At 39.8% G+C, this 20,837-nt stretch overlaps 1 protein-coding gene and 1 long non-coding RNA gene across 9 annotated transcripts; one reads left to right on the top strand and one right to left on the bottom strand.

Moving 5' to 3' along the window:
• The first annotated feature begins 104 nt into the window (after positions 1-104).
• LOC110182927 (uncharacterized) lies at positions 105-17,608 on the top strand. Of its 8 annotated transcripts, none has more exons than XM_020951103.2 (6): positions 300-612; positions 1,403-1,586; positions 10,368-11,579; positions 13,010-13,369; positions 14,279-14,413; positions 14,476-17,608. In XM_020951103.2, exons 2-6 carry the CDS (start codon positions 1,581-1,583, stop codon positions 14,974-14,976), a joined length of 2,214 nt encoding a protein of 737 aa, XP_020806762.2. In that variant the 5' UTR covers positions 300-612; positions 1,403-1,580; the 3' UTR covers positions 14,977-17,608. The 8 variants fall into 8 exon arrangements, with proteins under 8 accessions (XP_086684101.1, XP_020806763.2, XP_020806762.2 ...); XM_086827973.1 differs by having other exon boundaries at positions 318-612; positions 12,977-13,369; XM_086827975.1 differs by lacking the exon at positions 1,403-1,586 and having other exon boundaries at positions 105-612.
• Positions 4,817-5,293, bottom strand: LOC147644345 (uncharacterized). The gene is made up of 2 exons (XR_015270557.1): positions 5,111-5,293; positions 4,817-4,958 (listed from the first exon to the last, which is right to left on the bottom strand). It is a non-coding gene; the product is annotated as an uncharacterized LOC147644345 (long non-coding RNA).
• Positions 17,609-20,837: the final 3,229 nt, after the last annotated feature.

Genomic DNA, 20,837 nt, shown 5'->3' with positions numbered 1-20,837 from the left:
CTTGGTTCGGTTGCACAGTCGGTGTAGCAGCAGCAGCAGCAGCGGCAGCGGCGGCGGGCCATAAATGAGAACTCAATTAGAACGTTTACATTTCTGTAAGAAACGAGTTGCTGCCACTGCGCCGCTCCGTGTTGTAGTTGCTGCTGCTGCTGGTACATTATTTTTTGGCCTAAATAGTAGGCCTTGAGGAATCGGAATCGCTTGAGTTGTTTTTGTTTCACCGAGCGGCGCCACAGCAGCGACGCTGGCAGTGGCCGAGGCAGAGGCAGCGCAGCGTGGAGCGTTGAGATACCGATTCCGATTCCGAATCCGAATCCGCTCAGAGTGGATTCGTCTTTTGGCCCATTCGGATGTGGCCACCGCGCGCGCGTTGTCCGCTGACAGTTTTATTATTATTATTGTTGTTATTATTATTATTATTATTTGGGCCCCGCAGCTAACTCACTTGCCCTTTAAGCCGCGCGTTTCTCGTTCATTTCGGAGTCAGAGTCAGAGTCGGAGTCGGTTTCGGATTCGGGTTCGGATTTCTCGGTTCGAGTGCATCCACATCCACACACTTACGGTTGTTGTTGTTGTGTCGCGCTGTGTGCTCCAGTTGCAGTTTTGCGGGAGGTTAGTTCTGCTGTTGAATAATCCAAGCGACTCCGCGCAGTGTACGCAAATTGCAAAGCCTCCCCCGGCTTCACCCCCGGAGGAGCCCATTGAGTAACATAGATCCAAGCCAATCCAAGAACTGCACACTGTCACAGTGTTGGTGTGTGTGTGTGTTTGTGTGGGAGAGGAGGAGAGCGCGAGAGCGAGCAGAGCACGTGTGTGTGTGTTTGTGTGTGCCCGTGTGCTTCTGTGTGCGTGTGTGTTAGAATGCACCTTGTGGTATTTTGAAATCTAAAATTGCCAAACACCGCAGCGCGTTTCTTTTTTTTTCGAGAGCGTTGCAAAAGACTCCAGCTGTGCTAATGCCAAGTCAAAAGGCGAAAAACGAAAACGAAAAGCTGAACAGAACTGACACAAAACAAACTGAAGAAACTGAAAAGCTAAAAAGCCGAAGAATCGGACTGAGAAGAATCGAAGAGCCGACAAAGAAGAAACTGAAAAAGAAACTGTAAACTGTAAACTGAAAATTCGGAAGCCAAGGCTGTGGCGGGTATGTAATTACGAAACTCCTGCGAGCAGCGCCTGCCTGGCTATTTCGGATATCTGTCCGATTGCGACAGATTTTCCGTGGATTTTCCGCCATGGATTAATGGGCGCCAAGGGTACAGCCAGCTTTCCCACACACACAGCCAGTCGGCACACACACACAAGCACACACTTATTGGCCAACGTACAGTGAAACTTCCTTTTATTGGAAACATCCATATTTGCACTTCGAGTTGGAATATCTAATTTATAATATTTATAGGTTTTATTTGCCAAAAATTGTGCTCCCATGTCGGTTCTACTTGATTTATTTGCTCAAAACTGCGATTCTTGGACATTTATACAACAAAATTCCAGTTTAAAGACTTTATAAACTGTTTAAACAAAAAGTGGTCAACAGTGATTATTCAAACAATCAAAAATATTTAAATCTATAATCTATGATCGTAAGTGCGCGTACAAATTGTTTAATATATTTATATCAACAAAGATAATTATTTTTATTTATTTCTAATATTTACTTAGTTTTACTATTTATATTTGTGGGAGAATACCTACTATATCAAAGGGAAATTTTGTCTTTAAAGATTATCATATTTAAATAGATATACAACAAATCAGAAGAACATATAACAAATACATTTTTGAAAGCAAACACTGACATAGGTCAGTTACTGTATAGGAAATAATGAATCTTTTATTGGGAGTTTCAAGTAATTTTAGATCTCTCTTAAACATAAAAATTCCATTACATGATAAGTCTAGTTTTAAAAAATTACAAACTGTATCTATTTTTATATTAGATCATACAATTATGGTAGAAAATGGGTCAGTCCCATTTATCACGTTGATATAAAGAGAGTTAAATATGCAAATTTAAGATCATATTTTAGGGAAATGAGCATGTGTTCCCTTAGCCCTTTATCATAACCCATTGTGTGGAGTTACACTGTATCCAACTTCAGGGAGTTGGACTGTATTTACCTACGTCACGCCCACCTGATTTCAGTGCAATCGCGTTGGCCCAGTTTACGGGCATGCTCCAAGACAAAATACACTCCTACAAGGTCGATTGCCTATGTGTGCTGGTGGTGCTGCTGCTGCTGCTGCTGCTCTGGCTGTGGCTATGAGTGTGTCTGCCGCTGCCTGGTGTTTTGCTATACCAGTTTCTAAACCTGCCGCAGCTAGTTTCCATTTCTACTGGGATTATCTGCTCCGGCTTCGGCTTCGGCTGGGGCCTTCGCTCTGCTGCAGGTGGCTGCAGCTCTCTGGGAGCTCATTACTCCGCCTGCTCCACCGCTGCCGCCGTCACCTCCTCATCTAACCACCTTTTCGCATCCGACAGCCTGTGTGTGTGTCTCGTGTGTGTGTGTCTCGTGTGTGTGTGTTCGATTGTGACACAGAAACCAACTAAGAAGTATGTGGAAATCTCTTGGCTGCATCGAAATCAAATCAGAAACTCGAGTTGGTCTCGCCAGTTGGCTCCGCTCAGCATTGAGTTTCCATTTCAGAACATATGCGCATTTTCGCAACAGTTTCCAAGCCAGAAGATTGCTAGGCTACCTGCCGATCCGAGAAGGGGTTAATACGGCTATCTAAATCTGAACATTTCGAAATGCCAGTCACACCTGTTCCTATTTCCGATTTCGGTTCTAAATGAACGGAATCGGAACCCAATGAATTTACACATTTTCTCACGGATATTTGAGTTTACAAGAATGGGCTCGGATTCCTTAAGTTGGAGATATAGTTTTATATTTTAAATAAATTAATTAGTATACAAGAATTCTGAGTTTGGGCATTTCATATTAGATTTGATAAGCGAAAGAAACTTGTGTTTCTGATTGGAATACATCAAAGGTAGTCCCATCTTATTTATATATTGTCTTTGGTTTGATTTCTATTTTTAAAGTAAAATTAGCATATTTTTCTTATTTAATTAAATATTTTTGTATATATCTTGAGATATTTTTTTTTGGGATAGTATTTTAAATATAGTTTACGTTTTTGCAACATAGAATCCTAGGACATCATAAATTGTAAGAGAATTGATTGTGAATACCTGTATTTTATTGCAATCCCCATCCCTACGGCTACCCTTTATGGGATTTACTGTCAATGGCTTTATCGATTCCCAATTTATCTCTTGCATTTGGATGCCAGAATGATGCGCTGCATCCCTGGCTCATTCCCCGAAAGCAGCACACGCACACAGTGACAGGGCACCCTTGCTGCCCCTCGTGCCACCCTCTAGCAACCCCTTCCACCCACCCCCACTGCAGTGTTCTCAATTCGGATGTGTGTGTGTGTGAGTGCATCTCCCCCACAGCAACTGAAAACTGAAAACTGCACGAACTGTGGTGCAATAAACGACGAGCGAACGGAACGGAACGCATATTGCGTTGGCGGCGGATAGCTTGGATGTTGTTGGTGGTGCTGCTGCTGCTCCCTCTGGTGCTCCCGCGCACCTACCTTCACCTCCTCCTCCTCCTCCTCCTCCTCCTCTCATGATGATGACAGCCGAGGTCGTAGGCAAAGACGACGACGCTCGAGTAACTGGCTCAGGCCACCACTACAAGCAGCCAAACCTGTTGACCTAATTTCAAATTCTGCTGCGTCTTTGTTGTTGCTGTTGCTGTTGGTGCTGCTGCTGCTGATCTGTGTCTCTGTGCCAGCCACTCTGCGGGCGTGTGTGTGTCTGTGTGAGTGTGCTGCCTCTCGCGTGCTCTCTCTGTGTTTGTGTGCCGGAGAGCGGCGATTGGCAAATCTTCGCCAGTGGTGTTTGGCGCCAAGGGGGTTCGGGATCCACATCCACAACCTCATCTTCATGGGAGAATCCGAATCCAATAGCCCAACAAAAAAAGGCCTTCAAATTAAAAGCATTCCCTCTAAATTATGGAGATTTTTAAGCAATTGATGAGGTATTTTAAAAAGAGATATCTGAGAAAAGTATTTGCGTCTATTGTATTTAGTAAGAGTCTGTAGGTGTGCCTTTTATGAATTTATAGAATGAAATCTCTTATATTAAGTGCATGACCTATATCACATTTTGGATATATAAAATATAAATATTATTTTATCTTTTATACAAATTCTAGGACGATAGAATTAGTAATTTATAACTGAAAAGGGTGCGCTGCCAATAGCAAAAAGTAAATTATTATTATTAAATTTATTATAAATAGTCGACATAGCAAAGAACCATTTTAAATAAATAAAACTCCTAATTTTAAAGTGACATCCTATACATTTACTTAACAATCTAATATAATGGACTATATTATTAATATTGCAAAACTGGCATATATTTTTTTGAGTGTGCCTATAAATGTGGCTAATAAACGATCCCCCTTTCCCATTGAACTCTGAGTCACCTGGCAATGGGGGGAGGGCTACCCCCTCGAGCCCCGCCACTGGCATTTCCGTCCCAAACAAAACAGACACAGTTACAAGAACCCACACAGCCATGGATGCGAGTACGGGTACAGGGACAGAGACAGGGACAGATACACTCGGTTCTCCCAGTCATCCACATCCATTTCCATTTCCAATAGTTATTGCAGTTTGGATTCAGTTCGGTTCAGTTTGCTTTGGTATTTCGGAATGTTCTGTGGGAAATCGAAGATATGATTGATATATGCTCTTTCTAAAATATCCGAAACAATAGAGTTGGTAGTGCGTTTCGGGGCGATATCCGTGGATCTCCCACCTGATTTACTATATATTTTTATTTTGCGTCCCAGTAACCACAAGAAATTACGGTCGCCATCCTCTGTCTGCCACTCTGCCAGCTTCGCAGTCTCGGCCAACGTCGCTGCCTGCTCCACTTGTCGCAGTGACGAAACGTTCGTGCCCAAGAGTGTGTGTGCGTGTGCCGTGTGTGTGTGTGTTTGTGTGCAGAGAAAATCAAGTGAATCAAAATGAGCGTATAATTAGGTCAACACAACAAAAATTATACGTAGCCACTTACCAAAGAGAGCAGAGCGGGCAGCCGACTCTCTGGGAATCGGAAGTGGGGCAGCATGGTCGTTGGCGGTGCCATCAATTAGAAATTAATTCACGCGCCTAATGCAACAAAATTGCAATTGCAATTGCAGTGAGAGCAAAAACACCAGCACCACCAGTAGCAGGCAACAACAAAAGCGGCAGGCGTGAAAAGCATGCACCTGCAACAACAATGGGGAGAGAGCGGGATTGAGAACCATAAACAAAAACGGGACATGCGCTGGGCTCCAAGAAAAGAGAGATGCATGGAGAGAGTTTGTATACAAGGAGGCAGTGTTGCCATGGGTTGTCTTTTGTAGCTTAACAGGAAAACAAAAATAGCCAAAAATACCTAACATTAAAAAAAAATCGCTTCGTTAATTGCTGAATTTTTTAAAATAAAAATATTAAATAAACGTTATTAATATTACATTAATAGCTATTCATAAACTGGTGCCATGTTTTACGTCAAACTGCCTAAGCTTCGCTTATTTTGTGATCTGCTCTGTTTAAAGAATAGCTAGGTTTGCAACATTGCAGAGAGGGGCTCTACGGCTCTCTCTTTTTCGGCTTTGCCGCTCAGCTGCTTTTGGTCTCCCACTGAACTATTTTTTTTGCCCCCACTTCTTTCTCGCCCGTTTCTTTCTTGATTTTCTCGATGCCGCCTTGCTGTTGGTGTTGTTGTTGTTGGTGCTGCTGCTGTTGGCCGTGGCAAGTGTTTCGCAATGTGCAGGCCAGGCCAAAATGAAATCATCGCCGTGCCGTGCCTTGCTCTCTGGCATTGATGGGGGGGAAATTCCTGTTCCACTTTCTATTATGGGAGTCGCGGCGGCGACTTGTTGTTGTTGTTGTTGCAGCAGCAGCGGCAAAAGTAGCAAAAGAGCACGTAGCAAAAGTGTGTCACCATGGAAAGTGGTTTCTCTCTCTCTTCGTTCTGTTCTTGTTCTCATTTCGACGCACATGTTTGTTGTTTGCTGTTGTTGTTGTTTCTTTTTTGGGGGGAACATTTGGGAATGGTTCATTTTCATTGATTTGCTACGAAACAGTAGCTGGCAACAACAACTCCCCAACGGCCGACTGACTCATTTTTGTTCCCCCTCTCGCTCGCTACTCTCCCTTCCCCTTCCCGCTCCCACGCTGGAAAACCGGTAAAAATCGCTGCTAAGGTCAAACACGAGTGTATATGTGTGTGTGTGTATGAGTGTTATATGGTCTATTTTGCATTAAGATCCAGCCTCGAAAGTGAGTTGCCTTCAAAAAGATGCGACTCCACTTCCAGTTCCACTTCCAATCCGCAGACGATTCCAATACCAATTCCGACTCCCATTCCGTTTTTGTTTTGTTAACTTCCAACCAACAACAGCAACAATAGCAACGCACTGGTCAATGCAATGCTAATAAACTAGCTTTTGATTCCAATTTGAATTTGAATGGGATTCGTGCGCGGCGGCCTAAGGCTATGAAAAAGACCTATTTGGCCTACAAGTCCAACAAGCACAGTTGGTCGAAATGTTATATCGAATTTGAATGGAAATAATCCTTTTCGATATTGGGAAGAAATTGGGAAAGCCTTTGAAAAGGTATAGTACCATTTTTGGCCTAAAAATGAAGCAATAGTGGGACAAAATACATTTTGAATGTTTTATTAAGAATAAATAGTTATAAAATTACCTATAAATGTTGAAAAAAATTCGATTTTTAAGACTATTAAATAATAATTAACAAATATTTGAGACATATTAACCCTGCAGGCTTATGCACAGTGGTTTATAGTCATAAATTAAAGTTTTTATATCAAAAATTGGTAAAAAAAAAAACGCAAACATCATAAGAGTCGTCTTCATTATCTATTAATCGAAGATTGCTATCACTGTCTTATAAACATTGTTTATTTAATATCTGCCTCAAAACCATTCACTTTAAAATTACCTTTCTGGTTAGTTCAGTGGACAGTGTGCGACATCATTAAGGGCTCTCGGGGCGCTCCAATTATGTCGCTCACTTCTGTGTGTGCGGTGTGTGTGCTCCCATTTCGCATTTCTCCAACCATTTCTCTCGTTTCCAGAGCGGCTCAGAGCCCAAGCGAAGCTTTATATATTTTCTTTTTTTTTATACATATATTCGTTCGGCTTTTGGGGCTTCGAATTGGGAACAGCGGGCCGGCGAGCAAGTGAAAATGCGGGACACCCCAAAGACCCGAGACTGGGAGACCCAAAAGCCCGGACAAGTTGGGTTGTGTGTTGGCCACCGCTTGGCCAGAGATTACGATGATGATGATGATGATGATGGTGCTGGGGCTGGTGGTGATAATGATAATAATGATAAAGCCTGACCCAGTTGCACTCTAAAACTTGACCCAATGACTCCATTGGGTTGGCAACTATGGCATTTATAATGCCAAAGCCAACAGCGCCTCATAATTACTAAAAATGCAAACCGACTTTTTTGTGCGTTTTTCAGCGCTTCAGATTTTTTTTTTTTCGTTTTTAGTTTTTTTTTGATTTTTTTTTGGGGTTTTTGTGCTCGCTGCTAATGTTTACAAGTTTACAACATTTAAGTGGCCTGGGATGCGGTGGAAAAAGAAGTCTTGTACTCAAAACCGAAACCCGTTCGCATCGAAAAAGTGAATTTGTAATTATGTAGATGCGTCCAAAATAGGCCTACGACACACATTCATTTTTCATAGCTCAAAGTTGACCTGGCCCGAAATGCACATATATCAAACACTCACATATACTTATGTATGCATATAAATGGTATGTGGGCCCAGGGAATCTGGTCGGGGCTGAGGTCGTCCCCCATGGCTCTTGGCTCTGAGCTCTTAGCTCTTAGCTCTTGGCTCTTGGCTTTTGTGATCTGGCTAATGCTAATGCACAGACAGCATCCAAGGTCGGCTTAAATTAGCCGCGAGAAGAGCTTGGCCAGCTCCATTCGGTTGATTATGGATGATGATTTATACGCTGCCCGATATACACTCACACTGCACCCCAAACACACATCCGCACCTGACATGTGTCTCCACCATCTCCTCACCTCGTTGTCTTTGCCACCAGTCAAAGCCACGAGCACATCTGAGCCGCATCTGACCTATTGCCAAAAACCCCAGGCCAGACGACGTGATGGTGACATCCGTCAGTAAGTCAATATTGCACAATGGGGATGGAATACGAGGCTTCTAAAACTGTGCAAAATATGGTCGATGAGTCTAAATTAAGCATTAAATCGTACATTACAATTGTGAAGAAAAAATCACCAAATAATATTCAATTTTGGTAATTGTGAAGCTCTGAGTCTGCTGATCTTGTAGGGACTTAGAAGGATTCCTTATTATTAAACCAAATTGTATGAATTCACATCAATTTCTTACATTATTGACAAATAAGATAAGATAATAATTGAAAGTATTTCGTATTACGTATACGTAAACTATCTTATAACTATCTTATTCCTTAAACATTATAAATAACTCTCTGTAATTAAATTCCATTTAAAGACGGTCATTAGCTGGTCTCATTTTGAAAGAAAGTGGGTGACTTAAGTGGATCTTATTTGTTGACTTTTCAGAACCATTAAGCTCTTACTGTTCCGTTCCACTAGTCGGCTACGTAATTTTTTGTATATTTTCAACAATTTCCCTTTGATATTAAGGAAAACCTTCAGACTTATCCCAGTTTTTATAAAAATGTATAATATGTCAAATTATTTCACAATCACCAATTACCACTAGTCGGATACGTAATTTTATTTATATTCTTGACCATTGCCCTTTAATATTAAGGAAAGCCTTTAGACTCATAATTTTTTTATTATTAAAATTTATAATATGGCTTATTATTTCATAAACTTGGAGATGAGATTCATGAAATATTAACTTCTTATATTTTGGTACCACTAGTCGGATACGTAATTTTATTTATATTCTTGACCATTTCCCTTTAATATTAAGGAAAGCCTTTAGACTCATATCAGTTTTTATTAAAATGCATAACATGCCAAATTATTTATCATACTTTAAGTTAGGATTCTTGAAGAATTAAGTTCTTGCTGTTCGGTACCACAAGTCGGATACGTAATTTGACAAGTTCGAATGTCAAATATAAAGGGTATTTTTGATCGTATTATATATCTTATTAAATTGGTATTTAATGGTGTTATATATCTTATTAAAAATCAATTAAACTCTTTTGAATTAAAATAAATAATATGCTAAATTATTGCACAAACTTTAAGATGAGTTTTATGTCGATCCTTTAAAATTTTATAGTTTTATTAGGTTTCACTTCCCTTTCCTAAATAGTTTAATTATTAACTATAATTTTCCCTTCTATAAATACTTGCACTACTTCCCGTTTAAAATCTATTCTTCGAATAAAAATAGAAGACGTTAGAGTTTGGCCTAAACATCATTAGAACTTCTTAGCCAAATGTCAGTTGGTGGCCATTGTGTGTTTGTGGCAAACTTTTTGAATGATTTGGCCAGTGAGTGATGATGAAGTTAAAGTTGTTGTAGTTCTGATTTTGTTGATGTGTGTGTGTGTACTCCCACCTCCTCTCCCCTCTCCTCGCTCTCCCCCACTTCCCATATCTTCTCTCTGACAATGTTTGAACGTGTTTGCTTGTGTGTTTTTGTTTGTGCCTGGGTGTCCAAATGATTGCCCACCTGCAAGACCAGTAATTGGCCCCAATAACTTTGGTATTTTCATAGCACGAAGTCAACGTCAATGGCCAGAAACAACAACAAGGCCGCCCAAAAATGGTCGTTGTTGTTGCTATTGGTCGGTGGTTTGGGTTCTTGGCGCAGGTTCCCCCCTATCCCCTCCCTCCAGCCAGCCCCCACGAAGCTGCGACGCTGACACCAATTTGGCTTATTAGAGTCGAAGTCTGAGTTTGGGCTTGGGTCTCTCTGGTTAGCTTGGAAGCACTTGAAATGCCAAAAACCAACTGCAAAATACGAAACACAACAAAAAAAAGTTGAGAATAAAATAGGTAAAATAATGAAAAAAGGCAACCACAACTTGTCATCGATTTTTGGGCGTGGCCTGGGTCTAATCTTTATTGCACTGAGAGGAAATATGAATAAAATAAATATAATATTCAAGTTTACAAATTACCCCTTTATTTAAAAATTATTTGTGGTTCCTGTGACATCTCTAAAAAGGATAAAATTATCCTTGACTATTGTAGTTCTCAGTGCATTTTCCCAGCTCAAAACTAACTAAAATATATATAATTTTCCTTTGCAGATGGCCGAAACTCTTAGTACGGCGGCCAGCAGTATGGAGCTGGCCTTGAAGGACACCAGCCCGTCAGTTGGTGGTGGCATTATTGTGGACATGACGCCCACCACAGCGGCCTTGCTACATCATAACGCAATGGCATTGCGTAGCCTCAAGGAGGCGGCCTCATCCGCCTCCGCCTCGGAGTCGGAGCTACAGGAGCCACGCTCACCGACGCCCACGCCCACGAATCTCAGCACCGGGCCACATTCGCCGCCCATGACGTTCCGCTGCGAGCGTTGCGATAGCTTTGAGACCAGCTCACGTGCCTCCCTGCTGCTCCATGTGGTCCAGTGTCTGGCGGGTCAGGCCGCGGCGGCGGCAGCTGTGGCGGCGCGCCTCAAGAGCGAGGACATGCGCGGCGACGAGCCGGAGAACATGAGCCTGGGTCACATGGAGGGTGGCGTCAAGGGGGAGACGGGCAACGGTTCCAGCTCCTCGGCTAGCTCCTCGCCAGCGGGCAACAGCGGTGGCGGAGGCGGTGGCAGCGGGGGTGGCGGCAACAGCAGCTCCCGCAAGGTCTTCGAGTGCGATGTCTGCAACATGAAGTTCTCCAATGGCGCCAATATGCGACGCCACAAGATGCGGCACACGGGCGTGAAGCCCTACGAGTGCCGGGTCTGCCAGAAGCGATTCTTCCGGAAGGATCACTTGGCGGAGCACTTTACCACGCACACAAAGACGCTGCCGTACCACTGCCCGATCTGCAACAGGGGCTTCCAGCGCCAGATCGCAATGCGTGCCCACTTCCAGAACGAGCATGTGGGTCAGCATGACCTGGTAAAGACGTGTCCACTGTGCAGCTACCGGGCAGGCTCCATGAAGTCCCTGCGGATCCACTTCTTCAACCGGCACGGCATCGATCTGGATAACCCCGGACCGGGTGGTACTTCCTCCCTGCTTCTGGCTCTCGAATCACAGGCCTCGGCGGCTGCGGCAGCAGCAGCGGCCAGCTACGTTCCACCAGGACTCAGTCCTGTACCGGTGCAATCTCAATCTCAGCAACAGCAACAGCAGCAGCAGCAGCAGCAGCATCAGCCGCCTCAGGTGGCGCCGCCGGCCAGCGACAGCGGGGAATCGATGCGATCCCTGGAGAATGCCACGCCGCCGATGCACTTCCTCACGCCGCATGTGGAGATCTCGACGCTGGGCGAGAGCGGCAATACGGAGCTGTTTAATGTAAGTGTCCAAGGCTTCAGTAATGGTCAAAGTAATAGCACTGATTTGAAAATCTTTTCTGGGGTTTTTAAAATATGTATTACAAACTTATAATTTGTACTTATATAATTGTACACAAAATTCTAGATTAATATATAATGGCTATATATCAAATTTGATGAAAGTCTATTGAAAACATTAAAAGTTATAATTGTTTTATCTTAAAATTCTCCGATCGTTCCTATGGAAGCTATATATATGTATATATGTATATAGTCCACCGATCCGCCATGCTCGGACTTATATACTAGTAAAATTATATAGAAGAATAACTCCATAGTTTCATTGAAAAGCTTGCTCTTAAATTTGTTCCAACTGGTTCAAACATCCCCGGAACGAAGTGACTGTATATGTGTAATACTTTTCTCGCATTCACTCTCTCAAAAAAGTGCCCTCCTCTGCGCTTCTCAACCAGTGTACTTAAGCACCGTAGCAAACACAATTATTTTTGTTCTTCTTCTTGTTCCGTTTTAAAGTTTCTAGTTAAATTTGATATATATATAGTCCACCGATTCGCCATGCTCCGACTTTACAGAAATGTGTTGTGTTACAAAAGTTGCAAGTCATTGTTTATTAGTGTTCATAGATACTTACTGGTCATTTATACATTCTGATCATAAATACTTATTGGTCAAAGTTACATGCTGTTCATTGATGCTTACTAATCAGAGTTAATTACTGATCATAGTTACTTACTGGTCATAGCTACTTACTGGTCATAGTTACTCAATGTTCATTGATACTTACTGATCATAGTTCTATAAATCGTCCGATTGTGCCTATATCAGCTATATATATATATATGTATACAGTCCACCGATTCGCCATGGTCCGACTTATATTCTAGTAAAATTATATAGACGAATAACTCCATAGTTTCATTGAAATAGCTTGCTCTTACCCTGTGCATATAATTCCCAACTGGTTCAAACATCCCTGGAACGAAGTGACTGCTGCCGGCCAAGTCTCAGATATGTGTTGTGTTACAAAAGTTGCAAGTCATTGTTTATTAGTGTTCAAAGTTAGTAACTGATCATACATACTTACATGTCATAGGTTTTTACTAATCATATTTACATTCTGTTCATAGATACTTTCTGTTCAGAGTTACTTACTGTTGAAAGATACTTACTGATCCTCTACATTTAGCAACCGTTTCTCTGGCAGTTATATTATATGTATAGTATTCCGATTATCATAAAACTAAAAACGAAATTCTATGATAATAAAAGTTAGCTTTTTCTTTTCCGGGAAGATAAAGTCGGTGCTATTATTTTGACTTTGTCTGTATATAATTTACACCTCCTTTCCCTCGTTTGTTTTTTTAAATTCCCCTTGCTTACAACAAAATAACACAGCTGATTTGCGTTTGGCGTGAATCTGCATTACAGGGAAACAACAACAACAACAATAACAACTGTGTTACCAACAACAACAATAATATAAGCGGGAGCAACAACAACAACAACAGCAGCAATAATAACAACAGTAACTCGATTAGCAATGGAAATAGCATCGAGTCCAATGGCGAGAAGGTGAAAGATCGCGCCCTGATCATGCAATCCCCGGTGGAGTTGCCCATGGATTGCAACACAAAGGCCACACCCATCACGTCCAGCACCACAGCCTCCAGCCTGAGTGCGAGTCTCAAGAGCCACCATCATCCGCACCACCAGCATCCACATCCGCACCACCATCATCTCCACGAGAATCACATAACGCCGTCGATCAGTCTGATACCCATCAAACAGGTGAGTCTTTTGTGGGGGAAATCGGGGTTAAGTAAAGCACTTATATAGAATAGTAAATGGAATCAGAATATATGTATATATCAGACTTTACATTTAACCAATAATAGTATACAGGAGAATAATATAATAATGATTAGAACTTATGGAATACATTTTATTCCTCTTTTTTTCTAACTATTAAAGCAATGTACCATCCAGTATATTTACTATGTTGTTCAGTGTAATTATGGCTCTGGTTTTTCAAACTGAGCTGTAACTAATTGGACCACTTTTCGCCCACTATTACATTTAAATTGTGGGTTACATTAAAGTCAAAATATCTGCATATTCAATATATAAGAAAGCCCTTAGGAATGTATAGCTTTTCTATAATATTTCCCATTACATTTGAGTTCTAATAATTAATGCAACTTAAGTGCTCTACACTGATTCGGAGTTATATAGTAGTCCGAGTCATAAAATATCACCTCTCCATCCGCTCTATCCACATGCGAAGGCGGAACAATATTTTGAAAAACCTGTTGTGCATCACAAAAGACTGCATACCTAATTTGGTTAAGGTGGCTTTATGGCTTTCCGAGAGATCCAGGGCTTTACATATACACTGGTGTTTGATTCAGCGATTGATCTTGACCCAAAACGAAGTTGAGGGTTAATTTCACAAAACTAAACTCGGAATGAAGTATTTTATTTTGTGTATTTTTGTAGGGTTATTTTAAAAAGTTGTGGTAGGAATATGTTAGTAAGTTGATCGCTACTAAAGTTTATAGTTAAGGATTAATACTATAGAAACTATATAAGCCATTATATGTTGTATAGTTTATAGTGAAATCTTTCCTTCATCTTTAAATATTTTAAAAATGGTTCATAGTTTAATAATGTTAATCTATTTATTCCTATTTAAAAAAGGAGCCCATGGCCGAGGATGTGGACAAGAAGGACCTGATGAATGGCAGTGATCCCAGCAGCGATACTGAGCAGGCTTCCAACAACAATAACAACAACAGCAGCAACAACAACAACAGAATCACCTCATTGATCAAGGTCTGTCCTTAAAATAATTATTAGTAAATCAAATTATTATTAACTAATCTAATACCAACCAGGTCTCGCCACTGAAGTCGCTCCTGCGCGAGGATCTTAAGCGACGCATCTGCGCCAAGGCCAACAACCGGATCACCCGGAATGCCACACCTTTGGAGAGTAGCAACAACAATAACAACAATAGTGTGCTGTCCAACAGCCTCAGCAATGGCTCCGGAACAGGATCCGGTGGTGTAAATGGCGGCACTGGAGGCGCTGGATCAGGAGGTGGCAGCGGTGGTCCACCCGCGCCCGCAACTCCAAATGCCAGCAATGGCGCCAATTCGACGCCCATTTGCAATGGAACGATCACGTCGACCGGCCAGGATGGCGATCTTTTGCTCAACCGCAAACTGATCCTCACCTGCCACTTCTGTGGAATCGAATTCCCCGACGAGACGCTGTACTTCCTGCACAAGGGCTGCCACTGTGAGAGCAATCCGTGGCGTTGCAACATCTGCGGCGAGCAGATGAACAATGTCTACGAGTTCAATGCGCATCTGCTTAGCAAGAGCCACCAATAGCAGCCACAGTTGGCCGGCAAGTAGGAGTTGGAGATGGATGCATAGCCAGCTTGCCGGCCCAGGATCCGGAGGATAGGATCGAGACGTATTGAGGAGCTCGGGTGTATTGCATACCCGGCGAATCAACAGATTCAGAATATTTACTTAGCTCAATTTTGAGAGATTTTCCACAACCAGGCACACAGTTAAGCTCAGAGCAAATTATACACTTACCATCTAGTTCTACGTTTACACTTATGTCTACGTTACATATATATATATATATATGCACACAGATATATATATATATATATATATACATATATAGTTAGTTAGAGATAACTCATCATATTTTTATGATCTGCATGCAGAGAGTACGAATGATCAAATGAGAGCTACGTAGTTACCTAATCCCTTAACGAGTCGATGGACGTAAATACCTTTCCGGAGAGACAAGGAGAGAACCCTGTTATGTAGTCTTATATTATGCCTTAGGTTCGTAGTTTAGTCCTTAAGTACTTGGCAATAATTTCCAGCCGGTTCAACTGGCCAGCAACCAGCAACCAACTTACGTTAGTAAGTCCGCTTAAGTCGGTTTTAGTGCATTATACATACATAAAAACACATATTAGCTAAGGCTCGCCTCAAAGGTGGCAATTTATGGTTTTAGAGTCGTCTCTTCCCTCTATCCCACAACACTCACTCACACACCACATATAGATACATCAGATATATATATATATAGTATATATATATATACGCCTATACAGTTTCAGCGAAGGGCTTTAAATTTGTTATGTTTTCAGAGTTTAATGCGACAAGGCAGCAAGTTTAATTAAACGCTTTAAAGCGGATATAAATCGAGAAGCTATATCTATATACAAGCGAATGTTACATATACAAGAATATAGCCAGGATATATACAAACATACACACACTCTCTACCCCCCTCACATGGGGGATCGTTTCAAAAGGCGCTCAAAAGTGTGTAGCATGCTTTCGGGGGCACTTTCAAACGATTTCAAATCACCGAGATACAGATACACAGATACACAGATACAGATACAGATTCTTTTAGCTTAGCAAAGAGGTTATCGAATTATGAATTCAATTATAATATACTCGTACCTTTCACATACATACATAGCTCCTAGTTTCAAATTCGAACTTATATCTAACACAATAACACACTCCCAGAAATTTGTGGGCAAAACCTTTCGAATATTCGCACAGTGCTGCTCGTCAGTTTGCATACAACACAGAGAGCGAAGCATAGGAAAATTTTACAGAAACAAAAACGAGTTAGAGATGGAAAGCAACAAGACAAAAACAAATGCAAAAATTACAATTGTGATACGAAATTGTTGTAAATAATTGGTAAAATCGAAATATGAGTAAAGGGAACTTTATTGTTTAGACAAGAACTATGCCTTAGATGCCTATGATATAGCATTACATACATATATATTACTGATATCTACACATCTGCGATGATGATGCGAGCGATCACTGTACAAAAAAACAAAAGAAAAACAAAGCAAAACTGGACGATGATGTAGGAGGAGCTGTTGATTATATAGTATAGTTAACTTTAGTGTAAATCAAAATTGCGACAAGTGCCCTTTTCCCCCCTCTATTCCTTGGAATCCCCATTTCCCCCTTTTGCTGACTTCACGGGTTGTATGCAGAGCCAGCAAGGCGCGCCCACTGTGCGCCACTAAAAAAAAGAGAAAACAATTTTTACTTCAGATTAACATCCGTCCATGATGTTCACAAAACAAAATTCTAGGGCTAATAGCGAAAATAACAAAACACACTTGTATCCATTAATTACGTATGTAAAAAGTAGCAGCAGGAAGCGAGAGGATGCAACACCCCTTAATTAATTATTCTACTACATCTTCTTTGGTTGTTATTGATCTGTAATTTTTAGGTAGCTTTAATTCTTAGTCGAAGGTTTTTGTTAATATCATTTTGTTGTTCATCATACCCCCACCCCAACCCCTTCCGTTGGCAGCACATATTTGCACATTATGTACATTACGTTCCCCAGACCTTGTTCTAATTAATACATATATTAATAATTGAATTAATTAGTTAGGGTAATTTACCAACCCTTTCCCCAAGACCTTATTTGCTCTATCTAGCCAATTCAAGCGATGTAAAAAATGGTTTGTTGTGTTCAGTTAATATATATATTTACCACTTACTTACTTACTTACTTATTTACTTGGTAATATATTCTAGGGCGTAAATTTGTTTTTGTTTTTTATACGCATAAACACGCATCATATACACATTATGAAAAATGAAAACTTTGTTAATAAAACTCTAGCGCCTCAAGCTGTTATACGAATCAATCCATTTCAAAATCAAACAAAAAATAAAAACAACACAAAAACAAGGCGTATAACGTTGAATGTAACAATTGAGCAATTTTTAGCTGAACTTTCATGTTAAATTTTAATAGAATTAAAGCGATAACAGAATCGAAAGATAAAAACAAAGCAAAAAAGAAGAAGGAAAACACCAAATGGATTAAGAACAGAAACAAAACATTTACTTAATTAGTGATTATAATTCTAGCTACAAACAACAACAACAAAAGGCATGTTAATTTTTTAGAAATAAAAATGGTTTAAAACAAAACAAACTTACAAGTAATTTTTTTTACAGTTTTAACTTGACAGTTATTAAAGCAGTTGAACTTCCGGCCTAAGTTTGGCTCCTGCTTTCTACTTTCTTCATATCTGGTAATATATCATAATGGCTCCTTTCAGTAAATAAATAAGGAAATAATTTTATATTTACCTTTGGTGAGGCCCAATTATCACAGAAATTTAAAACAAGAAAATTATGGCACAAAGATCAGAATTTGATTTATTTTGAATTTTAAGAGCATTTTTTTTGGTAAATGTAAACTGCTTACTTTACCTCAGCTGGCACTGTATGGGAAATATAAACTGCTTGTGCACACTGCTTTATTTGAATACCAAAATTTAAATTTCTTCGGTTTTTCTGAAATTTAGTTTTTGTTTATTAAATTAAAATAAAGTTTATATTATTATTCTTATTATTAATTATTCTGTCATATATTTTTATAAAAACCTATAAATAAGTGATACCTACTTATTAAAAACATAAGTATTGTATCTGTTGTTGTGTAGATTCCATGTTTGTATTGTGATTGGCTAACTACAAATTGTCCAATCACAACGCTTACAGCTGTACAGTGGTTGGAAATGTTGTGATTTCATCTTGAAAATTTCAACGCCGGCGCTGTGAGTATTAGTACCTAAAAATCATACATATTGTATATATAAATGTCTGTCTGACAGGGGTTGATTACCAAAAAGATGAATGAAACGGAGATTTTTTTCTCTTTCGGAAAAGAACAATATGCGAGGTCGTCACATGATCAGCGTTGGCACAGACAACCGTATATATGTCTATATATCAGCTTAACATATACTTCAATTAAAAGAAGAGGCGACGGCGATGGCTCTAAAAATTATGGTTAAACCCTCGTCGGGTTGCTTTTGTATGTATATCTATACGTTTGAATGTTCATATTAGCCTAGGGGCGTTGGGATGTAACGCCAATCATATGTGTCGTCAGAGTGTGTTAATTATCTATCAATGAAAATTACATTTTTTAACTCCATTTTTGATATTTTATGGATTTTCTGTTATCTAAATTAATTAGCTATTTCGGTTATTTTTTAAGTATTTGTTTCTTCAAAAATTCTCTCAGTACCTTAAATCAAAATATCTAACTATCTAAAGAGCTCACATATTTCGAACTTAAATTTAAGTCTGTAGTAGATTTATAATCAAATATATGTTCAATTTAATATTTACTCCCAAAACAGTTAACCATTTTCCTTAAAAACTAAAAAATCAACATGACAGATGTTCTATAAAATATAGAATTTGTATTTATAATTTTATAATATCAAAACGTAAACATAAATGCCAAACTAATTTTTCAAACACCCCTGGACACGATCGAGGATTAAACAACCCCGAAATTTGGCTTCCAGGATCGGTTTAGAGGGAGAGAGCATCTAAGGTATCGTATCATTGGCAGCTCACTTCCTTCACCACTGAAGCCATTTGGCAATTTCCTTAATGCTACCTATGTATACCTACCGAAGGATGCCGCCGATCCGGATTCCAAGCATATGCTCCGTTTGGTCTGATCCAGAGTGTCCTTTACTCTCTTCCGATCCCGCTTTGCGGCAATTTGTTTGCAGTTTTGTTTGCGATTTAGGGGATAATGTGCCATAAAGCCAAAATACGATTGACTGAAGCCCCGGCTGGAATCACGACTAATCGCCGAAGGAGGATAGTGGAGAAACAGAACCGGGGAGATCTAGCTGGCTGATCGGCCAAAGGATAATGCCCGGCAAGTCCATTGTGAACGCATCAATAGTCATAATCGCAGCATCAATATTTACCCTGCGAAACGCAGATCCCCGTCCCGATCCCTGAACCGAAATAACAGATCCCCGACTCCGAACCCAACCGCCGGACGGACAACAATGCGAGCAAATCCGCTGCCAGCGTTCCAATGAGGCGATTAACACCTAAATATGTGTGTCATTAGAGGCGACAAATGGAAAACGCATTGACAGCCAGACAGACGATGGCTTTGACATCCTCATCCTCACATTCAGCCAGAGGCATTGCAGTTGCTCATGCACTCAGGGAAATCACTAAGAGAGAGCTAGAGAAAATTAATGTAAGACTAAGATTGGTAAATTCCTTAGAAAACATATAAATTTAAAATGTTGAAATGCATTTTCTTGAGTAATGGTGATCATATTATTGAAAATATAATATTACTTTTAAGATAAGTGTGGAAAACCTTTTAATTTTATTAAAAATAACATATACCTTTAGGTACTTGAGTATCTATCTATCTATGTATCTTTAAACTAATCTTTCTCAAGGTATATCTTGCAGAAGGTTAGCTTATGCTCAAATTAAAGAAGAGAGATCAATCATTTAGGAATACAATTTCTTCTCAATTTCAACTTTGATATACCTAAACTAAATCTGGTTCACTAATATCTTCTCTTTTTTTGCAGTGCTTTTCCACATATCAACCTTCTGTTCTTCTTGCTTGGTGTCGATAATGCGCGTGTTTTTATTTTCAAATGCCGATAACTTGCCCTTAAGCCGATTTGGCATTCGTGTCGTGCTATATGCCCACAAACATATGCCTGCTATATGCAGATGTATTCCGAAATGGGGTTTGAGGTCGGTGAGACAAAGGCAAAGATTTCCATCCAAATAATGCCAAACGATCAATGACGTCACCGAGGGAGAACTAAGTTAAAGTGCAAAAGTGAGTATTTGTCAAAGAATTTTGTTTCAGATACACTGGTGATGGTTGAAAGACTTAAATTATATAAAAAACAAAAATTTTGTTCTACCATAGTCTTAGAAATATTAAGCATTCTTTCAAGTGTTGTAAAACAGAAAAGATATTAATGATGTTCCAATGATATTATATATTTTAAAAGGATTGACATTTACGAATTCAAAGATTAAAATAGCATTGAACTGTTAAGAAATTAACAAGAAACAATATAATAAAACAAGGAATTTGGTTCTGTTTAAAAATCTAAAACATTTATAGCATTAATTAAAACCTTTTTTGGTTTCTTTAACAAAATGGACATGTTCATTTAAGAATATTCGTATTTTAAACTCATTTTGAATTGAATTATGAAAACTTCCTTAAAAACGTATTGAAAGTATTCAATATTGAGAGAAAGTATATATGGTTCCTTTATGTAAATAAAAATATCTATCATTATGATGAGCTTTTAAGAGAAGTTAAGCTAGAATCAACACTTAAGTTTGTTCAGTGT

Source organism: Drosophila serrata, unplaced genomic scaffold (assembly GCF_035046125.1).
Source record: "Drosophila serrata isolate PLE 108 unplaced genomic scaffold, ASM3504612v1 contig_184, whole genome shotgun sequence".
Lineage (NCBI taxonomy): Eukaryota > Metazoa > Arthropoda > Insecta > Diptera > Drosophilidae > Drosophila > Drosophila serrata.
The sequence above is the reverse complement of the archived record's forward strand: the minus strand, read 5'-3'. Positions and strand labels throughout refer to the sequence as shown.

Bases quoted from the DNA above. Each gene is read 5' to 3' on its own strand.
- LOC110182927 (XM_086827973.1), top strand. The intron at 11,580-12,976 runs GTAAGTGTCCAA...AAAATAACACAG, and splicing joins GCAATACGGAGCTGTTTAAT to CTGATTTGCGTTTGGCGTGA. The intron at 13,370-14,278 runs GTGAGTCTTTTG...TATTTAAAAAAG, and splicing joins GTCTGATACCCATCAAACAG to GAGCCCATGGCCGAGGATGT.